Source organism: Pteronotus mesoamericanus, unplaced genomic scaffold (genome assembly GCF_021234165.1).
Source record: "Pteronotus mesoamericanus isolate MK-2021 breed Mesoamerican mustached bat unplaced genomic scaffold, CSHL_Meso_final contig_74, whole genome shotgun sequence".
Taxonomy (NCBI): Eukaryota; Metazoa; Chordata; class Mammalia; order Chiroptera; family Mormoopidae; genus Pteronotus; species Pteronotus mesoamericanus.
The window spans coordinates 7,318,633-7,344,939 of NW_026555247.1; the positions used below are offsets into that span (position 1 = coordinate 7,318,633).

A 26,307-nucleotide genomic window follows, 5' to 3' on the forward strand; every position below is an offset into this window, starting at 1 on the left:
TTTCATAATGATGAAAATTAAAGCAGTTTAAAGATAGTTCTTAAAGTGTTACTGATAAGACATCTCATGTTCATGTATCAGAAGACTCAATATTGTTAAAATGACAATATAACTTAATTGAGCTACAGATTCGGTGGGCAAAGAATAGTCATTTCAAGAAGTGGTACTAGGACAAGTGAATACCTCATGAAGAGAATGAAGTTGGACCCACTACCTCATACCATACACAAGAATTAATGCAAAATAGATCATAGACCTAATGGAGGAGCTAAAACTATAAAACTCTTGGGTTAGGCAGTGGTTTCTCAGACACATCAAAAGCACAACAACCAAAGTAAATTGAACTGCAGCACCTCAAAATGAGAAACTTTTGTGTTGCAGTGAGTACCATCAAGAAAGTGAAAAGACAACACACAGGATGGGAGAAGATATTTGCAAATCATATATCTGAAAAGGACTGATAGCCAGAATATGAAAAGAACTCTAACACCTCAGTTATGAAAAGACAACCCAATTAAAAGAATAGGCAAAGGATATAAAGAGACATTTCTTCCAAGAAGATATGCAAATGACCAAAAAGCACATGAAAATATGCTCAACATAAGTCATGAAGAAATGCAAATCAGAACCAAATAAGATGCAATTTCACCTTCACCAGGCTAGATATTATAAAAAAGACAGACAAGCCCTGGCCAGTGTGGGTCAGTTGGTTGGGCATTGTCCTGCAAACCGAAAGGTCGCAGGTTTGATTCCTGGTCTGGGCGCATGCCTGGGTTGCCAGTTCAGTCCCTGGTCAGAACGCTTGCAGGAGGCAACCGATCAATGCTTCTCTCTCACGTTGATGTTTCTCTCCTCTTTCTCCCTCCCTTCCCCTCTCTAGAATCAGTAAAATAAAAAATTAAAAAAAAAAAAAAAAAGTACAGCCAGTAACAAGCGTAGGCGTTACTTTTTGAAGTAACGTTAATTCAAAATAATATTCCAAAGTGGCATATTTTGAGGTGGCCTGCCTTGGACCCCTTCAGCTGTCTAAAGGTTCAGTATTATTAAATGTTGATTGCTGCGTGTCTTTTGTTGTGATTAATCTCGTATTTGTCACTTGATACATTGTGTGACCAGGCTCTGCTCTGCATGGTCCCGTGTTTGAGTCTGTACACAGCCCTTGTCCTCACCTTTCCGAGCTGAGTCCTGGCTCCTCACTTTGGCTGAGTGACATTTGACGATACCCTTGATCTCTTTAAACCTTACTACCCTCCTCCGCGAATGGGAACCTTAGTGGTACGTGAGGCAGAGCTTGCTGTGAGGGTTCAGCGAGGTGGCAACCCGGGAGGCCTTCGTGCCGGTGGTAGGCTGTAACGGTGGTACGGCCGTGGCTGCTGTTGGGGCTGCGGTGCTAACGTGACAGTGACAGAGTTTGTGCACTGGAGGGCGTCAGGGCCAAATAGCAGGTGAGTGGATGCAGGCCTGGCCTGGCTTTGAGAAAAACACACAGGTCTCTCGGAAGATGAAACATAGTACGACTCACTCAGAGCGGAACCCTCCGAGATGGGAAAGATGGTGCAGCAGGAGGGGTATTGGGGCTTCTCTCGAAGAGTCGGTAGGAGTTTGCTGTAGAGGTGACAGCGCAGAGGGTAACCTGATTAAAGCCCACCGGCTCCGAGAAAAGGCCAGGCGAAAGAGCTGATCGCAGTGAAGATGGAGCGTTTGGTGGAGAGAGGCAGGGAGTGTAGGGCGGACCCAGGAAGCCACAGAGCATTTGATTCTGTTTCTCAATGCAAATCACTTTTCTCATAGAGGAGTTCCGTGCTTGTGGTTAATTGCATACAGGATGCATGTGTATTGTTTTCGTTTCATCTTCAGGGTTGTGTCTGTTGTCCTTGTTTATTTCCCTTTCTGCTTACCTGGTTTGGGTATATTTTTCCTTAATATCAGCTTGAAAAGGTGATCATAGTGTTTTGTCTTCCTCCTGTTTCACACGTGGGTTCACATACCCGTGCGGTCAGGGTTCCAGTTCTTCGGTGTTCCTCATGCTTCTCTTGCTGGGAAGTGTAAAGTGGGCTCCCCTCAAGGGGTCATGCAGAGCCAAGCTCTAGGACACAGCATTTCTCCCTTTTACCTACCCCTTGTCCAGAAATCTGTGAAATTTTATATTTTCTCGTAGTATCATATTGAACTTTTCTGTTTTATGATTTTGGACTCATAGTGTTTGGGCACACTGGTTTCTTAAGTCTGCATTTAGTGTAGTAGCTCTCATTCCTCTATGCTTTCTCGTGGAGGACTTGTTAGCCCTTGGAATTTGTCGGCATATCGCTTCAGAGCTTCCGGGTGGGTGTGTGGCATTATAGAAAGGACACGGACTTGAAGTCTGGAAGCCTGGTTTCAGCCCCGCCATAAACAGTGGAAACAGTCTGCTCCGAGTGGCCGCTCACACACCTGATGATTTGGAAGAGCTGTGAGACCCCAGTCAAGCCGGGCCACCTGTCATGTCGCTCCATTTTTTTACTTGGAAAATTTGGGGGTCGGAGTAGATGCGGTTTTCTGAGGCATCTGCCCTAGAGCCCTGCTTTGATGACTAGTTTGTACATGTTCCGTGAAGAGGTTCCATGTCAGGTCAATTGGAATATGCTGGGGCTTCTCGGAGACTTTATTTTGCAACAAAAAGTTGCAAAGGCAGACTAGGCAGGTATGCATGCTGTGTTTACCCAATTTGACCAGCATCCTCTAAAGTTAGAGGGTTCAATATAACACACTTTGAGAAACACTAGGCTCCATAATTTCTAAGATTTCTTCCAACTTTCACATTTTGTGGTTCTGTGAATATAGTAAAAGCCACTTGAATGTCTGATACAGGCATGCCTTGTACTGCCCTTCGCTCTTTTGTGCTTTGCAGACACTGTGTTTTATACAAATTGAAGGTTCGAGGCAACACTGTGTCCAGCGAGTGTATCTGCCTGTTTTCCAGCAGCATTTGCCCACTTCATGTCTCTGTGTCATAGTTTGATGATCCTTGCCCTGTTTCAAACTTTTTCATTATTATATTTGTCACGGTGATCTGTCGGTCAGTGATCTTTGATGCTATTATATAACATCTCAGGTGACAGCATTTTTTAGCACTAAGGTATTTTTCTTTTTTAGACATAATGCTACTGCACACTTAGTAGACTGCAGTGTAGTGTAACTTACATACATTGGAAAACCCAAAATTCCTATATTGCACTTTATTGTGGTACTCTATGGCAGTGGTCTGGAACCAAACCCGCAGTATCTCCAAGATGTGCCTGTGTGTGGAATATATCTCAACAAAGCTGTCATAAAATTTTTATGGTTTTTTAATCTTCAAAACTAACTACCTGGGATTATTTCTGCTTTTTTTGAAAAAAGGCCACAGAGCAGCTTGCCCATTTGACATCCTTTGAGAGAATGCCATTTGATTCTGGGGAAACTTTTCAAAGTCATTTTTCTGATTATGGCTCCTATTTGTTTCTCTCACACAAGTTTCTCTGTATATTAGATTTTCTCCATCTGTTTTCCAGGCCTTTCTGTTTGTCTTGAAGTTCTGTCTTCTTTGGAGTAGTGTGACTGTTGTACATTAGAGTATTCTATATTTCTGTGGTCTTTTCTGAGTTAATTCTTTGTATTTTCCTCAGTGTTTGACAGCATCTTTAATATGAGCACATTTATTTTAAATTTACTGTTTTCATGTAAATTTCTTTTTTGTAATTTTAAAAGGCAGTATGATGTAACTGAAAAAGCGTGAGCTCAGTTCTCAATGGGTATGTCCACATAGCTGTCCAACCTTTCTGAGCCTGTGTCCTGTTTGGAAAAAAAATAGGGCCGTAACTTCCTGTCAGCCCTAAGTAGTGTGACATGGATATGACAAAGCACTGAGCGCATGGTGCTGGGTCAGGGCTTTTCTTATTTAGACAGAATTGTATCTGTGTTGTAAATCCAGGAGGAAGCACTTTTCATCACACATTTTGTCAAAATAATGCACATAACTGTTGAGAGACCAAAAAACTCTTGTGACTGGTGCATTATTTAGCTCCTCTACCATTAGTGGTGCTTTTGGTTGCATTACTCATTTTTCAAGGGGATTACTGTCCATATGGAGGTGCTGAAGACACAGCTACTATATTCCATTATTTGTACGTAATCAGAGTTGTTGCCTATGATATAAAAGGCCTTCCGGGGGGAGGGATGCCAAGAGAAATAGAAAAAGGCCCTGCCCCAAAGGAAATTTAAAATTGAGTTACGAAGAGAGCAATGTGAATGCATGACAAGGCAATAAAAGGAAAGTGCCAGATGAATGGGTGGTCATCGTGGGCAGGGCTGAGTCGGGGGGAGCGGTGCCTGAGTAAGGGTGGCCACCTGCCTGTGGGCTCTGGGATGAGGAGGCAGCGCAGCTGGAAGGTGAGGAGTGTTGGCTTTGGAGTCGAGTTGGAACAAACAGGTTCAATTTCATCACCTCCACTTCTAACAGCTGTACGGTACTCAGCAAAGCACATGGGCTGTCCGAGGGAGCCACCAAGACTTTTGTCATCTTACCTCCACATGATAAGAGCACCGCACGTTAGGTTTTATGATGCCGATGATGAGATCAGGAACAGGCTCGTTAAGACAGCATCCTTTAAAGGCTCATCATCAGAACATGGATTGTCAACTACCTTGTTATGTATGTCTAAATAACGCATATTCATTTGGGAACATGGTAAAATACAAAGTACATCAAAGGGCAGATAAAAACGTGCATTCCAGAAAAAACTACTGTTTGCCTTTTGCTAGAACATTGACTGTAATTACCAATTGAAGATCTGTATCTTCTAGTCATTCACAACAGGCTCTGAGGGAGCTCTTATGGTAGAAGTTTGTGCAGAACGTGAAAGGACAAATGAAGTAAAACATCCCCATTATAAAGAAATCTGTGTATAATTAACTAATCTTCAATTTGCATGTATAATCAGCAGTAGCATGGTATTCATTGTGATCCAGTCCTTAGGGACGTGCTGAAATCCCTGGCCGTATTTCCTAAGAAATGTGTTCAAGGTCACCGTCATCTTTTGCTTATTTGTGAAGTCTCTTTCATGTCTCATGTTACTCACAGTGGGTAGGCCCTTTCTTATGTATGGAATTTCATTAATTAGAAATTTCAGAGTCCTCGTCTTACATTCCTTCTGCGTTTGCTCAGCATTCTCCCTTTAGGTACACCCAAGGAGACTGGTTTGCTCCGGTGTGGGTTTCCGTTCAGTGTTGCTCATTCCCTCTTCCCTCTTCTTGGCCACAGGGGTCTTGCACTCCTCGCTTTCCTCCAGGCTCACTGGCCGCTCCTTGTCCATCTCTTTTGCTGCTTCCTGCTCATCTGCCCCAATTTCAATGTCCTGAGGGTATGAACAACAAATTGTTCCCGAAAGTTCACAATTGTGCTGGTTATGAAGTCTGGCACTGAAATCTGGTGCTATTGACTAAAATTTAATATTCTTTGTTACAGTATGTGCTTGTTCAAAGAACAACATATTGTAATTTAAACATTTTTAATGAATTATTCTATTGAAAGGTATGACTTTAGAGTGAACTAGTTATTTACATAATTCTAGAGCATAAAAAATAATGGAAATATTTTCTACAAGTCAGCAAATTCTGGCATTACCTGATACCATACTCACAGAGGTGGGCACTAAAGGAAAAAGTATAGGTAAAATTCATTTTAAATATAGAAGTTATAAATAAATATTAGTAAATTAAGTCCATTAATGTATTTTTGAAGGCCATATTATGACCTAGTAGCACTTATTCCAAAAAGGCAAGTAAGGCTCAGCCTCAGGAAATGCATTTCTATTATCCCATACATTGAGGAAGCAGTGGATAAAACCATACATTTCTATCGATGGATGTCCAAGTAGCATTTAATAGAATGTGCTTTAAAACACTAGACAAACAATTAGCTAATTAGAAATAGAGAGTAACTCTATTTGGTAAGAATGACATCTACTGAAAATGTGTAGCAAACTATATTTAACATTGCAACTTTAGAACATCCTCATTAAAGGTCAGGATAAAGCAAGGATACTTGCTGTGTTTGCTTGACTGGTAGACCTAGCGAATTAGTTAAGTATTTTAAATTATTTTTAAAAATGTAAAATAGCTGCCATTATTTACAAATGGTTTTGCTATCTCTCTGGAAAACCCAAGAAAAAAAACTAGATCAGTTATGAGAATTCATAAGAATGTAATAATATATATGCAAAATCAATTAGCAAAAACCCAAAGTTTTCCCTACACACTGGCAACATCCACTTAGAAAGTAAACTGGAGAAGCAAATCCGTTTACAGTTGCCACAAGTGTTATAAAATGCCTGAGAGTACACCTATAAAGGAGGAAGTCCTGAATAACAAAAAATGCCCTGCATCTCCGTAGTAACAATGCAGTAGACATCAGTTATGCTGATTTTAATTTAGCAGTAAATATGCTCCATTGAATTTGGCAAAGAGTTGTGCTTTTGTTCTTTATGGTTTCCTCTGGAAGCAGATGAAACTAGCCAACACTTTTCTCATTTTACCAATGAGGAAACTGAAGCTTTAGGGAGTTTCTGTGACACAGTGTGTCAATGGATAATTCACGAGACAGACGTATATGTTATATTATCATATATTACTGCCTAATGCTTGGCTTCATGGCATTTTCATACTGGCTTGTTTTCTATATTATCTGTAGACCAGGGTAGGTATATTTCTTTAAAAAATTAAACTGGGAAACGAGTATCAAATTGAGGATAATTCTCCTTTCTCTTCTGTGTCATGGCTATTTGATTAAAAACTCCCACAGATCATTTTTATTTTAAATTATTTTGATGAAAAAGAAGGGGAAACATTTCCACTGTTTTAATAACTGTTCACTGTGATTCCTCAATGAGTGATCAAAATAGAACTAAAATTAATTTTGGAGTTATGCTTGTTCTGGGGATAATGCCATTAAGATGAAAAAACGGCCTCAGTATTCCTATTAGAGTGCTTGTAACAGAAAAAGCATGGTAATTTCTTACTAATTTTTAAAGAAATATACCATATTAGTTTTCTAAGGCTGTGTAACAAACTACCACAAATGTGATGGCCTGAAACAACAGGACTTTATTTTTTCTCATCGTTCTGGAGGCCAGAAGTCCAAAGTCAGTTGCACTGGGATGAAATCAAGGTGGTGGCTGGGCAGTGCTCCCTCTGGAGGCTCTAGGGAGAAGCTTTTCTCTGCCTCCTAAACCCACTGGTGGCTGCCTGCACTCCTGGGCTTGTGGCCACACCACTGCAACCTGTGCCTCTGTAGTCGCATTGCCGCCTCTTCTACATGCGTTGACTCTCTCTGCCTCCCTTTTATAGGGACACTTGTGATTGAATTCAAAGCCTGCCTGGGTAATCCGGGATATTTTCTCATCTCAGGATCCTTAATCACACCTGTGTACACTCTCCTGGTCGGGGAGGGAGGGCGGCATACTCGGGGGGAAATTGGAGAAGAGTTTGAATACTCGTCAATTGCTAGCTTGTTGACCTTGACCAAGCTACTTAACCTTTTTGAACTTCAGTTTCTCCATCTGAAAATGGAACTAATGTATGTCTATCTCAGAGTTTTTGAAAGAATTAAGAGAAATGATATCGATACAAATATTACTTTGTTTCTTTTTACTTGAACTGCATTCAGAACTTTGTTTTGACTAGTCCTTCCTTGACTCTCCATCGCCTAATTCCATCCCAGGCACATAGCAGTTGCCCAATAGATAAATGTTCACCTGAGTAGTTACCTGTCTTCTGAAGGGTATTGTGTCATTTTACAGTCATGCATTAAACCCCGGCTGTGGACAGCTTGGAGTGATGGCCCATTCAGAAATATGCTGTGTGATAGTTTAATATCATTAAGTTAGTGAACTGGGGAGATGCATGAAATGGACAATATACTACCTTTACTGCATGTATGATGCAGGAAAAAAAACCCTGTTGATCCAGAAAGGGAAAAGTGGTTGTAGTGAGTGTCCAGGTCTCTCTGCCTACACACATACGCTCGTCATAAAAGATTGATTTTTCACCTCTTTGGTATTTTGGCCTCGTGCTTATAATCAGTGTGCATGTGTGACTTCAGAGTTGTGGGCTTCTTACATTCCTGTGAGTTCCCCTTCACTATATGGTAAGCTACTTATTAGGACAGGAATTAGTGGCATGGTGACGTATTATCTCCCGTCAGCATCCGCGGATGGTAAGGAGGGATCGAATGCTATGGCTCGAATCTTCCTGATGGCAGAGTAGAGTTTCCATGGAGCACGAACACTTATTGTGCCAGCCATGGCCTTGGGTAATGAGTCATTTGGCTTATAGGGTTCCTGAGTTACAGACTGTCCTGCAGATCTGCTGGCTGACTCATCCCTGAGGTGTATTGTGTCCAAGAGGCTTCCCACAGTGACCATGCGTCACTAAAGGAGATGAGGAATGTGGTAGGGGCAGGTTCCCAGGGAAGCTGGCAACCCCTCTTCCAAGACCCTCCATGCTCCTGCCTGGCTGCCTGGGGGGAGAAGGGGGCAGTGGGGCTTTGGAAAGGGAGTGGGGAAGGGCAGCAGAGGGGGCACGGAGAGAAGGGCATGTGCAGCGCAGGGAGAGCCGCCGGGCACCGGCAGAGCAAGGAGGGAACGCTCCTAGGCATGTGCCTTGGAGAGCAGGCTGTGTCAGGTCTCGACACCTAGGATCTGTATTTATTATTGATGCATGGCCCGTGACACCTGTCATCACCGTGTTTAAGATTTAATCTAACCCTTTTTATCCTGGTGATGTTTTATAGGTGCTCTGATCAGGTGTGAGTGGCATCAAATTGGCAGGTGTTGAAAGAGATCTTTAGTGGAAAGAAACACAATGTATTTAACCAGGAATAAGTAGAACAGACATTGGAGAGTCTGCTGGGCTCTAGACAGTGCTAGATAAATGCAAAAGTCAGAAGTGTAATCTGACCCTCAGAGAATTTTTTTAGTGTTGGAAAAGGAGATGTGAGAGCCAGGAGCCAGCAGAGGGACAGCAGCCTGGGGTGTCCGGTCAAACTGTGCTATCAGCTGTACAGCTGAGAACGAGTGAGTCACAGAGCGAGAGGGTGCTGAGGGCCGGGCCGTGGGAGCGGCCTCGTGCAGCCACCCAGTGCTGCCCGGGAGGCTTCCCCGTCCCGGTGGGTAGACACAGGGAGAGGACATATAGTCCCTGTGCCTGTTCGGCTTATCCGGTCACAAGGGGCTGGGTTAGCAATACTGCAAGACAGCAGCTTCTGTCGTACCAGTCTGCGGGGAGGGCCGTCGGAGGAGGTGGGCGCAAGCGAAGTCCTTGCTGGCCGAGTCTCCCGACTGAGCGAGAGGATTCTTTGCTCACAACTGCATGGGGCAAATGGGAGTGTGTTCCCAGGAAACTTTAAATCTCTCTCTTCTATCCTGCTCAGTTGGTTTTAAATGACTATTAAGGAAATGGATGCTTTGAATTATGAAATTATAATGATAATGACTTGGTAGCCAGTAACTTTATTTTCATTGTTTCCTCAGTGTCAAATCAACAGTGCCTTGACTTCCTTCCATACTGCTTTGGAACTTGCAGTAGATCAGAGAGAAATCCAACATGTCTGTCTGTATGAAATTGGTAAATATGAAATGTCTGTCCAGCTTCTTGTCATGAAACGGTGGGAATGCAAGTGTGAATCCATTCAGCTTATGTCCAGCTTCTTGTCATGCAAATGTCCTGCATTCTTGTGCCCTTTTTCATTATTAATGCTATTCAGTTTGTACCTTTATAAAATGCTTGCTGCCTCCGTGTAATAATGAGACTTTGTTATCATAGTATAAGTAATGATGTTTATCTCAGTGATCTCATGATTTCTTTGTAACTTACTCTTTATAATATTTTGAATATAGGATAATAGGTATTATCAGTGTTATTCAATGTTAAGTTAATTGACCAAAAACCATTTGTAAATACCTTATTCAACTGCACATTAAAATTCAAAAGTCTTCTCCTCCGTCTCACCAATGTTTACCTGAGAAGAAGAATGTAGCATAGGAGAGAGTCTGGCCCGTGGTTCCAATCCCAGCTCTTCACCAAGTAGCTCAAGAGCCTTGGATGGGTTTAGTACCCCTGGTGGCTGCCATTGGAGTTAAGGTGCCTCCCCTCGTAGCAGTTTGAAGTTTAGATTAAATAACACAGATGAGTATCAGGCAGGGTGCCTGGCACGCAGAAGGCCCTCCACACGTGTTAGCTGCTTCGTTTGGCTTCTCCCCTCCTGGAGACAAATTTCTAAACAGACTTGGGACTATTTATTTGCTTAAGATTTCCTCTTCCTTCCCCAAAGTTGTTGCTAGGATTATTTTGTTGACTGAAGTTCTTCCCGTTAGTAATTATATAATCCTTTTATGTAGCAGGTGCTGAGAAGCTTAAACACAACTTTAAATTTTTAATAAGGGGTTCATACATTTTAGAATTTCAGCCCATTACTACAAGGTCGCATCCTATATCTCACAGAAAAGGCATGAAGAAAAGGTGAGGTAGTGGTGGGAATTACAGAGGAAATTGGGATTCAGAAAGCCACCTGCAGAGGGGGGTGGGAGAGGGAGGGGCGGTGCTGGGGAGGCAGCTGGCGCCTGTCAGGCCGGGTCCCCGTGATGCCTGCCACCTGCCTTCTGGAGACATGATTGTCTTCCTGAATCTTTTTAAAGAAAAGTGCAAACTAAAAGATTGGGAGTCGCCCAGGAAGCGACACTATAAATGCCTTGTGTATTTAGGGAGGGGGAGAAGGGGTATATAATCCAGTGCAGAATGTGTATTTGTACAATCTGAACTCTGCTGGGAGCCCTTACGTAGGCCAGAGTGTGTTTCAAAGAACTTGAATTAAAAGACCTAGTTTGGTGGCCTTTTTCATGTACCATTTGAAGGCCTGTGGCAGAGCTGAAGGAAGAAGCCTAGAAATCCCTGAACCCAGCTTCAGCTTCCAAAGCTCAGCCCTGGAGAAAACTAGCAAAATCAGAACTCAGGCTCCTTATTCTGGTTCAGTACTACCTTTCTCCTCTTGTTTGTATTTAATTTAAATCTTGCCTTAATATCCATTACAAGATGAAAATGATCAGACCCACTTTTTACTCTAAAATACGTCAACTTCATATCCTATCCCATAGAACTTGGCACTGAATTTTGGTCCGCCTCTTCCCCACAGTACACATGGCAGGTAAAAGATGACCCAACAGCTCCCTGATGTACCTGATGCAGGAATTTTCTTTTTACAGCAGCCAATAGCATGGACAGGAAAGAGGGTTGGCCTTCGACCCTCACGTCTCCCCTCTTAGTGGCTGTGTGGCCTTGAGCAGGGACCTGATGCCTTAGGTGCTCTCCTTGGTAAAGTGAGCGCACCGTCAGCCACCCCTGCAGGGCCGTCATGGGATTAGAGGGAATTGTACAGTGCCTGGCACGGCGCTTGGCCAGGCAAAGGGGCTCGGTGGATGGGAGATGTTGTGGCGACAATGGGGATGAAATTCCTTGCCGTTTCCCTTGCTGCTCTTCCTTACCAGGAGGCCAGTCTAATGGCGTTTAGATCTGGAAAAGACAGCGGTCTTTTCTCCACTCCATTGCCAGCCTGCAGACTGCTTGCTCTCTACTTCTCATGGCAGTTTGAGGATTAATAGTAGTCAGTAATGAGCAAGTGAGAGCTTTAAGGCTTTCTGAGGTCGTCACTCTCTGTGTAAGCTAATGGCACTGCTTTTCCTGTGCCTCTGCCTACTCTTGGACAAGTACTGCTGTGCTTGGGTTAATCTTAAAACTGTGGGCAACAAATTGGAGTGTTTTTATAGGAATCTTTACATCACTTTCTTTTATACAGCGCAAATTAGTTGTGGAACCAGAAGTGCCTCATCTTAATCAACATGGCCCATTAAGAATATTTAACAGAAAGTAATTTTTGAAAAGTTTTCATGCCGTGTAATACAATGCTCAGAGGGAATGATAATAGAATTAGAGATTTGTAGCTTAGAGATGGTATATGAAGCTCACTGCAGTACTCGAAGGTTGTATGCTGAAAATATTTCTTTCGTAGGTTGGTGCAGCATGATAGAGCTGAATTTCAAGGATGCATTTGATTCCTTTGAGAGGCTAAAAAATGAGTCCAGGTGGTCCCAGTGCTATTATGCCTATTTAACTGCGGGTGAGTAGACCACTTCTGTTGTGAGTTATTAGCTCACATGCGTCAGCTGATGGGAGAATAACGGCAGGAGGAGGCAGAAGCTGTGTTCTCCCTCAGTTCTCCTCAGCTCTCCTCAGCTCGTTAATGTTTTGTGCTACCAAGTAAATAGCAGCACAGTGCAGTGTGCACTGACCACTTCAGCAGCGCACGCTGCGCCCCTTCCCCTCTGTCCCTCTCAGCTTTGGTCACATGCTCTGTCTTGCAAATGCTTATTGCAAGGTTTTCCATGTTTTTGTGCATTTTTCCCTAAGCAGCCTCACCCTATCCCTCTGCTTTTTGTCCTAAAATATATTTTTTAAACATGTCTTTTTAATTTTATCTCTTTAAGATTGTTAGTGCCTTGGTTACCAAGTCACATAAATTTTGAGCAGTCTGCTCCAGTCTCATTTTACCTGTTCACCCTGTAGTATTTACAGTATGATTTTGCAGAACACAAGATACTTCAACATTGCACATCCTTATAACAGAAACATCTGTAATTTCTGATAGGGACATGAGGATTTTGGCTTTTTGCCATTGTATGAGATAATTAAAGATGTGCTGCCACCTGGTGGACAAAAGGGTTTTCTGCGCCCTGAGATGCACAAGTGCCATTGTGCTGTACAGAACTGTAGAGGTGGGAATTAAATCCAAGTGGTGGTGGTTGACTTTCTGCCTCTGATGACGAATTCTCTGTGTACAGCCATATAAGTGATTCTTTTACTTAAAATTCAAGGCTGGTCCAAACATTATTTTATTTTTTTTTGAAACATTATTTTAAATATCTCTTTATTTCTCTGAATATTTGGATTTAATGACAGATCTCCTTTCATTCTATCCCCTTAACTGACTATTTTAAATAGTTAAAATAATTTAGCAGTGGCCCAAATATATATACTGGATATTCTAAAGCTGCAGTCCCTTAGCAATCGTGATGAAACCCCTTCAGACCCACAGTCCTTGCTGAAGTCCCTGCAGAACCTGCGTTTTCATGTAGCTCTGTAGCTTATGTTTGAATAGGATTGTCTTCAATATGCTGGTTAGTATACTGTGTCTCCCACTTTTAGGGTTTTAATTTTCAAGCACCTCAGATGAAAGCAGCAGCTATTTATTGAGCAGCCTCCGTGGGCCCAACGTGTTGAGGTGTAGACGAGGCAAATAAGCAAGCCCTGCACAGCAGCCCAGCGGTTATTAAGGTGTAACTGGGTCACGTAGTCAATTGGGGGCAGCTTTTCTTTCTTTTAATCTAGTTGCGCATAGAGCATGAAAAAATAAATGTGCATTGTGGCTATAAAGAGGGGCATTTATTCTCCAAAGATTGAAAATCCCAGGATTATTTATACCGGTTGTAGGAGACGATAAAGTATGGAGGACTCTGCCCCTGCCAGGGGATTTTTGTGCCAATGATGAGATGTGTGTGAATAGCTCCGCGACAAAGAGGACGCGGGCAAGAGAAGGGTCGCCGCCAAGCGATCAGAGAAGGCACCTTGCAGGAACTGCCATTGAGCTGGCTGTGAAGGACAGGTACATGTTGACAGGTAGAGCCAGAGAAGGTGGGCATTCAGGGACCAGTAGCACTGCCTCCGTGGGCTTCATCCCTTGTGCTGTGTTGTTGTTTTTTTAAATTATGGTAAAATATATATAAACATGGAATCTATTTTAACTCTTTTTACCATTTTAAGTGTACAGTTCAGTGGCCTTGAGTACATGCTTTTTTTTTTTAATTTTATGCCACAATCACCAGTGCGTCCCTCCAGAACTTTGTTATGCTCCCAAACTGAAACTCCGTACCCATGAAATGGTAACTCCCCACTCTCCCCTCCCTCCAGCCCCTGGCAGCCACCATTCTACTTTCTGTCTCTATGAATTTGACTGTTCTTATGTATCTCACATAGGTGGAATCACACAGTATTTGCGTTTTGTGTCTGGTTTATTTCACTTAGCATGTTGTCAGAGTTCATCTAAGTTGTAACATGCATCAGAATTTTATTTTTAAGGCTTTGCCTGGGGCTTGGGGCGGGTTGAGAATGGTATACAGACTTTCAAAATCTTCTCATCTCTAAAGCTCAGCTTGACAACTAGTCCTCAAAGCTCCCCTGTTCACTCCAAAGTGAATGATCTCTTCTCTTTCTAAGCTTTCCCAAAAGCATTTTGGTTCTCCTACTCTGAAGACTCTTATCGCTTTGTACATTGTAGCTATGAGACTGTGTGTACATCTTATCTCTGGAACTGAAATTTACATTTCTTCAGGGTACAAGCAACATGTGTATTTTTGCTGGTGGTTCATAGGTGGTAGGTGCCAGTGAACATGTGTAGGGTTTTCATGACTTTCTTTCCAGACACAGGGATGTTCTTCTCCCAGGAAGCTTTCAAGATCCTCCTAGATCCTCCTTGCTTTTTTCTAGTTTCCTTTCTAGACTACTTTCTGAGCATGTGAGCTGCCGCTGAACTGTACACTATGATTTTTTTGAGTACAAGGCTGTCTCCCCAGCAAAAAGACTAGCGCCATGGCCTCCCCGCATGTTCCCGAAGCTCTAGTTGCCTAGCACCTGGAAAACAGTTGTTAAATCAATGGAAGGATGATCGGCAGGATGCTCCTGCTTTTTCATTGGTAACATTTCCAGGTATCACCAACCTAGGTAACCCTAAGTGGCATTTTCTCTAAATACTTCAGCAATATAATGGTGGTTTCTTACAGTCTGTCAAGGAGCCACCGGTGATGTGGATGGGGCACAGATTGTCTTTAAAGAAGTTCAGAAACTCTTCAAAAGGAAAAACAATCAAATTGAGCAGTTCTCAGTGAAAAAGGTATGTTGGGGCCTAGTGATCTGGAGTATTATTTATAATGGGCATTGTAACCAACACTGTCTTAGGTTTTAGGAAATCATACTTAACGTTGGCAACTTGCCACGCAAAATGCAGTTCACCTCTGTGGGGAGAATTTACTCTCATGGTCGTACTTCTGCTCTGCATGGAGAGTGCTTGTTTTGCTGCGGTTGATTAAAACAGTTGTGTTTCTGTTTTTGTTTTTTTTTGAATGTGTAGAGATATTACAGACCCTGTAGAGCTATTGAGCGTATCTGAAGAGGGAAAGCAGCTGTGTAAAGAGTGAGGCGGTTTCAGAAGAATTAAAACTGCAGACCCTGTACAGACCCTGTATGTTGCTTCTCAGTATAGTGAACACGCCACACTTTGAGCTAATTTAAAAAAAAAAAGAAAGTTAGCATCAAATCTACCAGCAGAAAGTCCTGGGACTGTAGGAACAGTGTCCCTAATTTATCCTATACTTTTAAGAATAAAATTTAGTTGAATGACCGTGGCTTATATGACAACTTGTCATATCCTAAATATTCCATGATTTTAATTCTGTAAATTTTTATTGACTGAGCAGCTAATGACTTAGTTTGAGTGTAAACGAGATTGTAATGTGGAATGGCACTGAGAGAGCTGCACTGGGGTACGAAATTAAAACTTCAGTAAAACTATAACTAAAAGTCACCTAGTGTTACGTCCTCCTTATAAACCCATTGAGTTACTGTCACCCAGCTTTTATTAATCCCTTTGATTTAAACTGAAATGAATCTAGTTTCATCCCAGAGTTTTCAGAATAAATCCTGAATCATGATAAGAGATTGAGTTGAATAATAAGTGAAAGGCATATGTACTAATATATTAAAAATTAGCAAAAAAAATTTTTATAGGAAATGTTTCATTTTTAGCTCTGTAGGAAGGGGTTGTTCATGTCAGATATGAACTGTGTACTGTTTAATGTCTCTGAAGCACATTTCTTATTTGAATCTGGTTTTTGTTTTTTTGTTTTTTTTAAGTAACCTAATCATGCTACCTACTTGCAGGCAGAGAGATTTCGGAAACAAACGCCAACCAAAGCCCTCTGCGTGCTGGCGTCCATCGAAGTGCTTTACTTGTGGAAAGCCCTTCCCAACTGCTCCTTCCCCAACCTGCAGAGGATGAGTCAAGGTAAAAAAAACACAAAAACCAAGAAACTATACCTATCGGCTTGCTTCTTCAGTTTCTCATTACTGTTATCTGATTCAGAGTGCAAATCTGTCAGCCTTGGCTCAATGGTGCAGCGATTCAGAGAGCTCGGTCGCTTAGGTGACAGGTGCGGGAGGCACTCCGGTGTTCAGACATGCTGGCGCTGTCTGCGGCGCGTGGTGACACACGCTGATTGCATTCATTCTGCAGCCATGGGGGTTGCTGGAAGCTTGTTGTTCTCAACGAAGGCCCTTTGTTTCTTACAGGTTTGATTCACAGTCCTTGCACAGGCATTAAGCGGACAGTTCCGTGAGTTTTGACAGACAGGCACCGCAGCCCCCACCAGCACAACCAAGACACAGAACATTTGCACCACCCCTGAGGGCTCCCCTGTGCCCCCTCCCAGCCAGGCCCCGCCCCCAGGCAACCGCTGCTCTGAGTTCTCTCTCCACAGGTTACTTTTGCCTGTCCTTGAACCTCATATAAGTGGGACCAGACAGTGTGTACTGTTTAGTGTGTACTTGGCTTTGTTTATTATAAGCCGTGGGCTTGGTCCGCGGCGTAGCCTGTGTCAGTCGTCCGAACCTTCCCCTTGCTGAGTGGTACTCCATTGTATGGCTCTACTTATCCCACAGTTTGCTTCCTGACTCTCCTCTTCGTGGACACCCAGGCTGTCTCCGGCCTTTTGGCTATCATAAGTGATATTGTTACAAGCATAACTGTACTAGCTTTTTGTTTGGACATTACATGCTCATTTCTCTTGATTAAATAACCTAAGAGTGTGATTAGAAGCCTACATTTTTGATGCATAGATTTAAAAAAAACCTAAGTCCATGGATTATAGTAATATGACCTTCATAAAGTCATTTTTTATTATAGTTGTAGGAAAAGTTCACAGAATAAACTAAACCTTGAAGTAAATTAATGCATTACTGGTTATTAAAGAAATACTATGACATTTCTCCTAAAGGTTTAAGGCAGACATTTGAATGATATTAATAGCCTGACAATTCATGTAGTTTGCTCCACACTGCAGCCGGGGGCGGTGAGAAGGTCAGGCACTGTTGTCATACCCCTTTTATAACGAGCAACCCGGAAGTCAGAGCAGTTGGGTGACTTGCAGCTCCCACAGGAGTGAGTGTTGATGCTGCTGGACTGAGGACAATACAATGAGTAGCAAAGTTATAAGCTTCCTACACACAGCTTCACCCTCCCAGGAGTGTGAAGATACATTTTGCAGCTAGAGGTATGGTTACAAGATAAGACTGCTGTGTTAAAATACAGACACTTAGATCCAAAAAGATCACAGAAAGCAATTTATCTTTGGAAATGTGTTCTTATTCACATATACGCTGACCTTTTTCAAAAGATTTAGTATTAATATTTTGGACTATTCAAAAATACATAGTTGTTAGTCACTGTAGAAAATTTGTCAGCTTTCTCTACAGCCATACTGTATTAGTAATATTTTACTACTAAAATATTTGAGCAAATACAGCATTATTCATTGAATCACATACTTTATCATCAGACTTCCCCGCAGATGCTACCCTCAAAACTTTTTTCAGTGTTGATATTCCAGAGATCAAAGTACTGCAGCTCCAAAAGAAGTTGTTCACAGAGGCCCTGAAATTGGAGTAGCTTATAACTTTCCAAAAGGGACTCTTCAAAAGGAAACACAATTTTCTTGGATACACAAGTTCTGCTGTGTCTATTTAAAAAGATGTGCATAACTTTATATCCATCCCTAGCTCTTGATGTGAGTATAAAATATCTACTGATGTCTAACTCAAAGGAACATTAAAGAATGTTAATTAAGTGCAGGATCATGTATTTAATAATTCAAACTACAAATATAAAATAGGAATTGGCAGGCACAAGAAAGATTATCACTTAATGTGACTAAATATTCTCTGAACCCCTTATCAAATAAACAACAAAGATGTCATGGAGAGGTAGTAAAAATGAGATAATTCTTTAATAGCTTTGTTAAAAGTTTGCCCATTTTTAAGATCTCTTAATTAGATTATACCGTTTCCCAGTGTTACGCAGTAATGATCCAAAATTGATTCCACCATACAGAGTACAATGAAGATCTTTGTAGAGAAAGGTTAAGTTTCAGAAAAAAACTGGTAGCAGTGACTGGAGGTCATTTGCGTTTATTAAGCCCACATAGGTGCATTCATCTCTTCAGAGTCCCTGTCTGTGACCCCCTTCGTCAGCAGAGCTAGCTGGGTTCTTATATCCTCATCTTGTGGTTCCATTCAAGCCCTTCCCCCACCTGCCCTCCCATTCCATGGCATTCTTCCATTTTAAAGATGTGTCTGTATATCCTTAGCATTCAGTGATCCTTTTAAAGTACATCATACCACGTCATTTCTTAGTGTTAGGACCATGTGTAAAAGCCCAAGTTCATTCAGTGGTCAGCCACGCCCCGCAGTCTGTACACACACGACCCCTCCAGTTCCGCCGCGCTCCCTGCTCTTCCTCCCTGCTCACCAGGCTCCAGCCATACGCCTTCTTCCTGTTCCTGAACACACCAGGCACGTGCTGGCCTCAGTGCTTTTGCACCATCTCTTCTGCCTGCCTGCAAATGCTCCTTCAAATATCCACATGCCTCCTTCACTCATTTCCTTTAGGTCTTTACTCAGATGTTGCCTTTTCAGTGAGGCTCGCACTGTACCTTACTGACACGCATGCCTACCCTCATCCATCTGTCTTTCCACAAAAGGTTAGTTTCTTAAGGGCAGGAATTTTTTCTCTTTTTTTACTGCTGTATTTCAAGCACCTAGAACTTTTCTAGCACACAGTAGATGTTGAATAAATATTAATGAATGAGTACGTGAATTGCATTCCACTTTCCTTAACACTATAGCCCTAGGATCATTTGAGTACTTTTTATATGGCGGTGTCCCCAGCCTAATCTTTCGAGGCAACTCCTGCTTCTGTAGGGTCAGATTCTATCCTTCACATTCACTTCCTGCTATTGTACCCAACTCTTCCAGTGCCTTCCTGTTAATTGTATGTATGTATATATGCACACACACATATAAGCGTACATCTGTGTGTATGTATATGTATATATTTATAAAATATTACTAAATTGGTATGCTTATTGGTTCATAGAAGTACAATTACTTCCTTCCCTCCTCTATGTTTCCAATTTCTACTTTTTTTATTTCCTTGGAAAACTTCCCTGTTGTCCTCCGCATGTGTTCCCATCCTGCACAGTACGTGGCAAGCTTCTTGAAGTGGGGGGATCAGACCCGATCCCTTCTCAGGACTGCGGCAGTACCTCTGCAAACATGTGAAGGTGCCCATTGCATGGTTTATGAAATTAATATGATGCAGTTTAAAAATATATCAGTAGACTTTATTTTTTAGGGAAGCTTTAGGTTCACAGCAAAATTTAGTGGATACCCACATAAGCTCCCCTCCCCCACACATGCTGCCCCCTAACCATCAATCAGCAATCCCCCACCAGAGTTAAAGCTGATGAACCAGTACTGAGTCATCATTATCACCCAAAATTTATAGTTTACGTTTGTGCCACTCTTTGTGCCATACATTCTATGGGATTCGACAGATGTCTAAGGACATGTATCACTCTTATGGATAGTATTGTACAGAATGGTTTCACTGCTCTACAAATCCCGTGCTCCACCTGTGCATCCCTCCCCTCTTCCTGACCTCTGGCAACCAGGATCTTTCTACTGCCTGCACGGCTTTGCCTTTTCCAGAATGTCAGATAACTGGAAGCATATAGTATGAAGCCTTTTCAGCTTGTCTTCTTTCACATAGTAACCATGTGATATGCAATTTTGAGTCTTCTTGGCCCTCTGAAATTTGTAGCTCACCATTCTTTGACTACTAATGGATATTCACTAATGGTTGAGGAAGGGGAACCTTTGATTTTCAGGGGGCATAATTTTGAATTGAGTAAGTGTGAACAATGAAATACACTTAACTCTTGATGGTATTTGAGGCATTAACTGAATGTATTTCCTTCCTGCTCTTTTCGGTTCTGTTTAAGCTTGCCACGAAGTGGATGATTCCTCTGTTGTTGGATTAAAGTATTTGCTTCTTGGTGCCATACACAAATGTCTGGGAAACTCGGAAGATGCTGTTCAGGTAACCGTTAACGTGGTCATGGTTAAGGAAAGTAAACTGAAAACCTACAGATGTGCTTTGTGAGTGAGAGAAATGAATGCGCACTACACAAAACCAAACCTCCCACAGCAATGTGAGCTTTATCTACTTCATGTCAGAAGCTGACGACGGTTAATACCAGTTTTTAATGGAGTTTCAAATTCCTACAGTACTTCTTTACATACAGCCTTCATCTGTCTCTTACACTAGCTCTTTTACCAAAGATGACAGTCTAAGTTGGAGGAGGAAGAAATGCGAACACAGTTTTGAATGAGTGGAGCCAAGTCTCATACTTAGATAAATACAACAATGTATATATCATGCATGTCAGTGTGCGTTCCCTTTTCCTCTCTCTGCAACTACAGGTTACTGATGCATGACTGAAAGTTGTTGGTTTGGGCTAGTCTTTGTACATATTATATGAAAAAAGAGCCATTCATTATTTTTAAAGAGAGTTGGAGAATCTCTTCTGAGTTTTTTGTTGTTGTTGTTGTTAAGTTGGGTTTTTTGAAGTATGTCCCAGTGTTATGTTGAGTACTCTTTGAGAGTTCATGTACAGTAGTAAGAGTCTTTGCTTTTAAATCCTGGAGTGTTGATGTACTTGTATTACAATTTTAAATTAATATGTCAGTGTGGGGTATAATAGTTTTTACACAGCTCTAAATAGCTTACTTTTGATCGTATGCTTAAATATCAGCTAGATACAGTCAAGACACATGTCACTAGATGGTTCTTGGGCCCTGGCTAGGTACTCAGTTGGTTAGAGGATCATCCCGAGACACCAAGGTTGCAGGTTCGATCCCCAATCGGCACATATAAGACTCAACCAATGAATGCATAAATAAGTGGAACAACAAATTGATGTTTCTTTCTCTCTTCCTTTCTAAAATCAGTACACTTAAAAATTTTAAAAAAAGAGATGGTTTTGGCTTATGTGCTTTCAGTTTTAAATATTAAAGTCACATGTTCTGACTGAGAGACAGATAAAGATGTTCTCAGCAGTAAAACCAATAGAGGCTAGTCTGTCAGCTGTAAAAATAAGCAGTGCAAATGGGGCTAACTGGCGGGTAACATTTTCTGGAGGAAACTTGCCAGACAAGCTTGCAAAGAACTTTTAAAATATGGGTAAGGATGGAATAAAAGATGCAGGATGAGGAGGAAATCTGATAGAGAGTACAGAAATTAGAAGAGTCTCCCTTCTTGCACCTTGATGATGTGATGAGCCTCATTAGGGAAATCAGTTCATTCCATTGACATTTCTCTCACTTTCAGTTCTTTCAACGAGCTGTTAAGGATGAGTTGTGTCGTCAGAATAATTTATATGTTCAGCCATATGCTTGCTACGAACTTGGCTGTCTTCTCTTAGACAAACCAGAGGTAAGATGTTATGTATTTTCTTAAATCAAGTTCATTGCCCAAAATGTGCTAGTGAGCGGTCACAGAGCAGCCTTCTTTTAAAATAAACTGATTAAACAGTGTTGTTTTTAAATTTTTATTTCACAAAGGATAAGTCCAAGAAGCTACTAATTTTATCTTGTTTAGGGGATAATTTCTACTGTGGATTTAGATTTTTGGACAAAAATTTGTTTGAGGGAAAATCGCTGCCATTTTTAGAACAGAATGATGCAGCGCAGCGTGGTCGATCCCCAAGAGCCCAGAAGGGCAGTGTGGTCCGGCTCTGCCGCCGGCGGCTGCGGGGCGAGGCCGCTCACCCACTCGCCTTCTGCCCGGTCTGCGAAACGGGATGAGAAACTCCCACCTTGCCAGGTTAATAAAGACAGTAGTGAGAGTAAAGGAGGGTGACGTAGATGATTACTTAAAAATTTTTAGAATATCTTATAAATTTAAGTTGATAATTACTATAAAGATGTATATATAATGGGGCAGGTTTTAGAAAAAATGAGATTTCAGTCGTGCTGCTTTTGCTCGGTACCTTCTTTTGGAACCTCAATTACTTATTGGCTTTGTAAATTCTAATTTTTAGTAAATTTTAGTTTTCAAATATATAGACTTCTTAAAAGTTAAGTTAAATCAATGGAAATGATTGTAGCACAACCCTTAAATACGTAGTCCTTAAATATATAAGGAGATATAACTTACCTCAAATAAACCTTTTAATTATCACCAGTTTTAGGTAATTTAGTAATATCTTAAACTATTATAACTCTTGTGAGTTGTTGTCATTTATAGAATTATAGTGAAGATTCTGAAAAATTATCAAGTTATTCCTTGATGTAAACTTATTGTATTAAAGAAAAATTGAGTCTTACTTTAATGAGTGGTTGACTCCTCTGTGACTATGAAGTGTTTTAATTAACATATCTGTTATAACATTTTCTGATTATCTATAAATGTAGGTAGTAAGAGGTATGTTTGTTTCTTTTTTTTTTTTTACATTCATAGACTGCAGCAAGGGGCAGAACTCTACTTCTTCAAGCAAAGGTAAAAATACTGAGTCTCTGTCTTCCCAGTGGGCCTTATCCTCTGTAGTGTGCACTGGAGTCTGAATTCAAGAAATTTTGTGAAATGATTGTTCTGATTGGTATTTCTGGAAAGGAAAAGTGACAATAATTAAATCAGCAAGCACTTGAGTTGGAAGTGAAATTACCGATACCCTAATACACTCCTGTGAAATTGCTTGTCCTGCTTTATAAACACTCTTCTAATTTGGGAGATAACTTCTGATATTGCATAACTCCATTTTTGAATTAAGAATTTCTAACAGCAACTTACATTGAACACACACAAAGACTACTGTGTCGGGAGTCACGTGAGGGAAATTTTACAAAGACAGCATTAATGACATTCAGTTGGCATTTTAAAAATGAACACAGAGTTCGTTTGGGAAGTAAGAAAAAAATCAAGTGGGTGCAAAGTCTTTCGTGGGAGTGTGAGGGATTTCCTTTGGGAAGTACAAAACTTAGTGTGATCTAAACTGCTGTATTTCAGACAGCTAAGAGAGTCCATGAGTATCTTTCTTTGGTCTTCCAGGAGGATTTCTCTGGCTACGACTTTGAAAACAGATTGCATGTCCGCATCCATGCCGCTCTGGCCTCTCTGAGGGAGCTGGTTCCTCAGTGACAGACCGGAGTTCCCGCTCTGCCTCTTCCCACCCGGGTTCTGCACTTTAGAAGCAGAGGACACAGCTCATGTGAAGATCGGCTTTTCTTTTGAAAACCACCTCTGCCAGAGACACATTTTCCCAGTTAGGCTGACATAGTAAAGATCTAGCTCAAAAGTAATAATGAAGATGATAACAGTAATTATAACTAACAACCTGGGGAGAGGGTTAAGTGACCTTGTTCAAACATTTTAGTTTTGTGATTTATTATTTTTAAAATAAAATCAAGCTAAATATTCAACCTATGATCTTGTAGGAATGCCTACTTTAAGCACACAGCTGACCAGGTAATACTAAGAGGTACCTGTAAAATTATTAATAGTGTCATGATACAGCATTTATATTGTGTTTTGAAAAAAATAAAAGTGCTTTCTAGTGTTTTACTTTGCCGTCAAACTACTCCTGTGAATAATGTGCACTGGTATTTTTATCCCAGTTGTCCAGACCATGAAGCTCAGGCACCGGAAGGCTAATTGACTTATCCCATCAGTGGAGCAATGAATAGAATGCAGGTCTCTGGACCATGAAGCGAATATTCTTTTATTGTAAAAAATATATGTTAATAACCCAGAATTCCTTGTTTCCCTTATTAAAAAGCAGTTGCTCTTCAGCTGAAGTTGTGTCTTCAAAATATTTACCTCCAAATTGTCTACAAAATGTTTCAAAGTGATGATTTTTTTTCCCTTTGAAAGTCAACCAAGTAGAAGCAGATGGAGGATAGTTTTATAACCGAAGGTATAACTTTTTGCTAATTTATTAGAAAACCCTGTCTATAGGTAGATAAATAATGCCTACATTTTAGGAGTTTTCCTTTCTTTGTAATAATCTGTGCAATTACCAACTTTTGGAAATCTTTTAACATACTACTTGAAAAGGTTATCCTTGAATGAACATAGGGTTTTTTTGTTGTTGATTTTTTTGTTTGCTTGTTTGTTTTTTGGCCTCAAATATTTGCTGGTGAAAGATTTACTGGCCTGTGTTTTGCCAGGATTTCACAATTTTCCTCTTTGCTCAGGTTACTTGATATTATAAAAGGGGTTCCGGGTTGTTTTTATCCTTTGTTGCTAATTTTAATTGTCTTTTAATTTACATCTTTGTCCATCCAGTACTGCATACTTGTGGTTTTGAAGAATCAAAATACCTCAGTCACTGAAGAGTTGCAATAATTATGTGACTAACTTGGCTCAATCTTACGGTCAGGTTTTTAAAAAATTTATATTGAGCTGAAGTGTGTCATCTTGGGGTGTCATTTATTTACACAGCCTTTTAACTGAAGCACAGTCTTAGGCAGTGTTAATACTTAAATACTTTTCAAAATAAAACATGAATGAAGCAGCTTAGAATGTTGCCCGGTTTAACCTACTTAACCTGGTTTTGTTGAGGGGATGATAATTTCTTGGAAAGAAATGATTATTCTTCACTGACTTTGGCTAAACTGTCTCCATGTTTTCTCACTTCTAAAGTGTTTATTCACTTGACTTTCTGGTGTGACTCCTGCATGGATTTTGTGTAGTAGCCAGAGAGAAAAGCTCGTTATCCTGCATTCAGAGATTGAGTAGACTCAGAAGCCAAGTAGATGCTTGCTGAAGAGAAAAGTTAGTTTCTAAAAATACTGGATGCCTGGTTTTATCTAATCTGAAGGGAAGAATGTAATGAATCATTAAAATATACCTTTGGGCATTTTGTTGTCTTTTTGGCTATCAGATACAAGGCAAACTTCTCGGGATTGTGCCGCATTTCTGAATCCAAACCTACTTCAGTAGGTTTTTCTTTAGTAGTGGAAGAACAGGTCGGTTTATAAACTGTCTCTCCTCGGTTGGCAGGATAGCCCCTGGGGTTTTTGTTATCCTAACGTGGTGGTAGAGCATGAAGAGGGTGTAGACAGCAATTCTAAAGACTCTTACAAACCACAGTGCTAGTACACTGTACCATTAGATTACTGAGTACATGTTTTAAGTTGAGTAATTCCAACAGTTACCTGGCCTGTGTACCATGACTTACCCAACCTGTGAACTACTGTGATTCATCTGGAAACTTAGTTTGGTGTGAATTACTCTTTACCCCTTGAGAATGAAGAAAATAACCGTATAAGCAGAACTATTTGCATCTGTGTGTGCTTTTTTTAATGTTGGCATCACTCCTTCCCCTTTCCTATTTTGAGGGCTCTCAAATGGATCTTCTAATTTATAAGTGTCAAATATATTTTTGTAATAGATTGTGCCTATAATGAGAGAAATCTGTAATGTATTGTTTTATATACTTGAGACACATGTAATCTGACATACTTGGAGGCATGGTCTAATAATATGCACCTTTGTGGTTAATATATTTAAGATTTTCCTCTTTATTTTAACACATATAGTTAAGTATTTGAGTAAAGAGTTATTACGTTCAGATGTCGCAGAAAATTAGAATATTTATTTTTGCATATTGTATAGGTCAATTATTTACAGAATTTGCACTTTTATATTTCTGCCAACTAAAATGGAAGGGCAGTGCATACCTTATTTTTAAAAAAAACACACACACAAACAGGTGTGTGTTTATTCTTGTGCTGTATACACTTTCATGGCTGATTGCGTCCTTAAGCAGATTGTGGTGGAAAGTACTCAAATATGGCTCTGTAGCTATGGAGATAAACATTCACACCGTCATGATGTGTACTATTTGGGGTTTTTTGTTTTGGGTTGTTTTTTTTTATCCTGTTGATGCTGTATTTTGTAGGAAAAAAGGTGTCACTGAGCCCAGATTATCCCAAGCAGGCAATAGTAGAGGGAGGAGAATTGGAAGATAGGAAGAAGAAATAGAGAAGGATAAGGGGAACAAGCGAATGGCAAGT

The 26,307-nt window shown here is 40.9% G+C and overlaps 1 protein-coding gene across 1 annotated transcript in view; it reads left to right on the top strand.

Annotated features, from left to right (window-relative positions):
• Window positions 1-24,113, top strand: part of TTC39C (tetratricopeptide repeat domain 39C) — a 103,348-nt gene extending 79,235 nt beyond the window's left edge. Inside the window, exons 7-14 of the mRNA XM_054583457.1 lie at window positions 9,546-9,639; window positions 12,077-12,184; window positions 14,901-15,010; window positions 16,057-16,180; window positions 20,232-20,329; window positions 21,620-21,724; window positions 22,751-22,789; window positions 23,339-24,113. Coding sequence (XP_054439432.1) covers window positions 9,546-9,639; window positions 12,077-12,184; window positions 14,901-15,010; window positions 16,057-16,180; window positions 20,232-20,329; window positions 21,620-21,724; window positions 22,751-22,789; window positions 23,339-23,428 — 768 coding nt within the window. The 3' untranslated portion in view covers window positions 23,429-24,113. The remainder of the gene's footprint in view (window positions 1-9,545; window positions 9,640-12,076; window positions 12,185-14,900; window positions 15,011-16,056; window positions 16,181-20,231; window positions 20,330-21,619; window positions 21,725-22,750; window positions 22,790-23,338) is intronic.
• The last annotated feature ends 2,194 nt before the right edge of the window (window positions 24,114-26,307 follow it).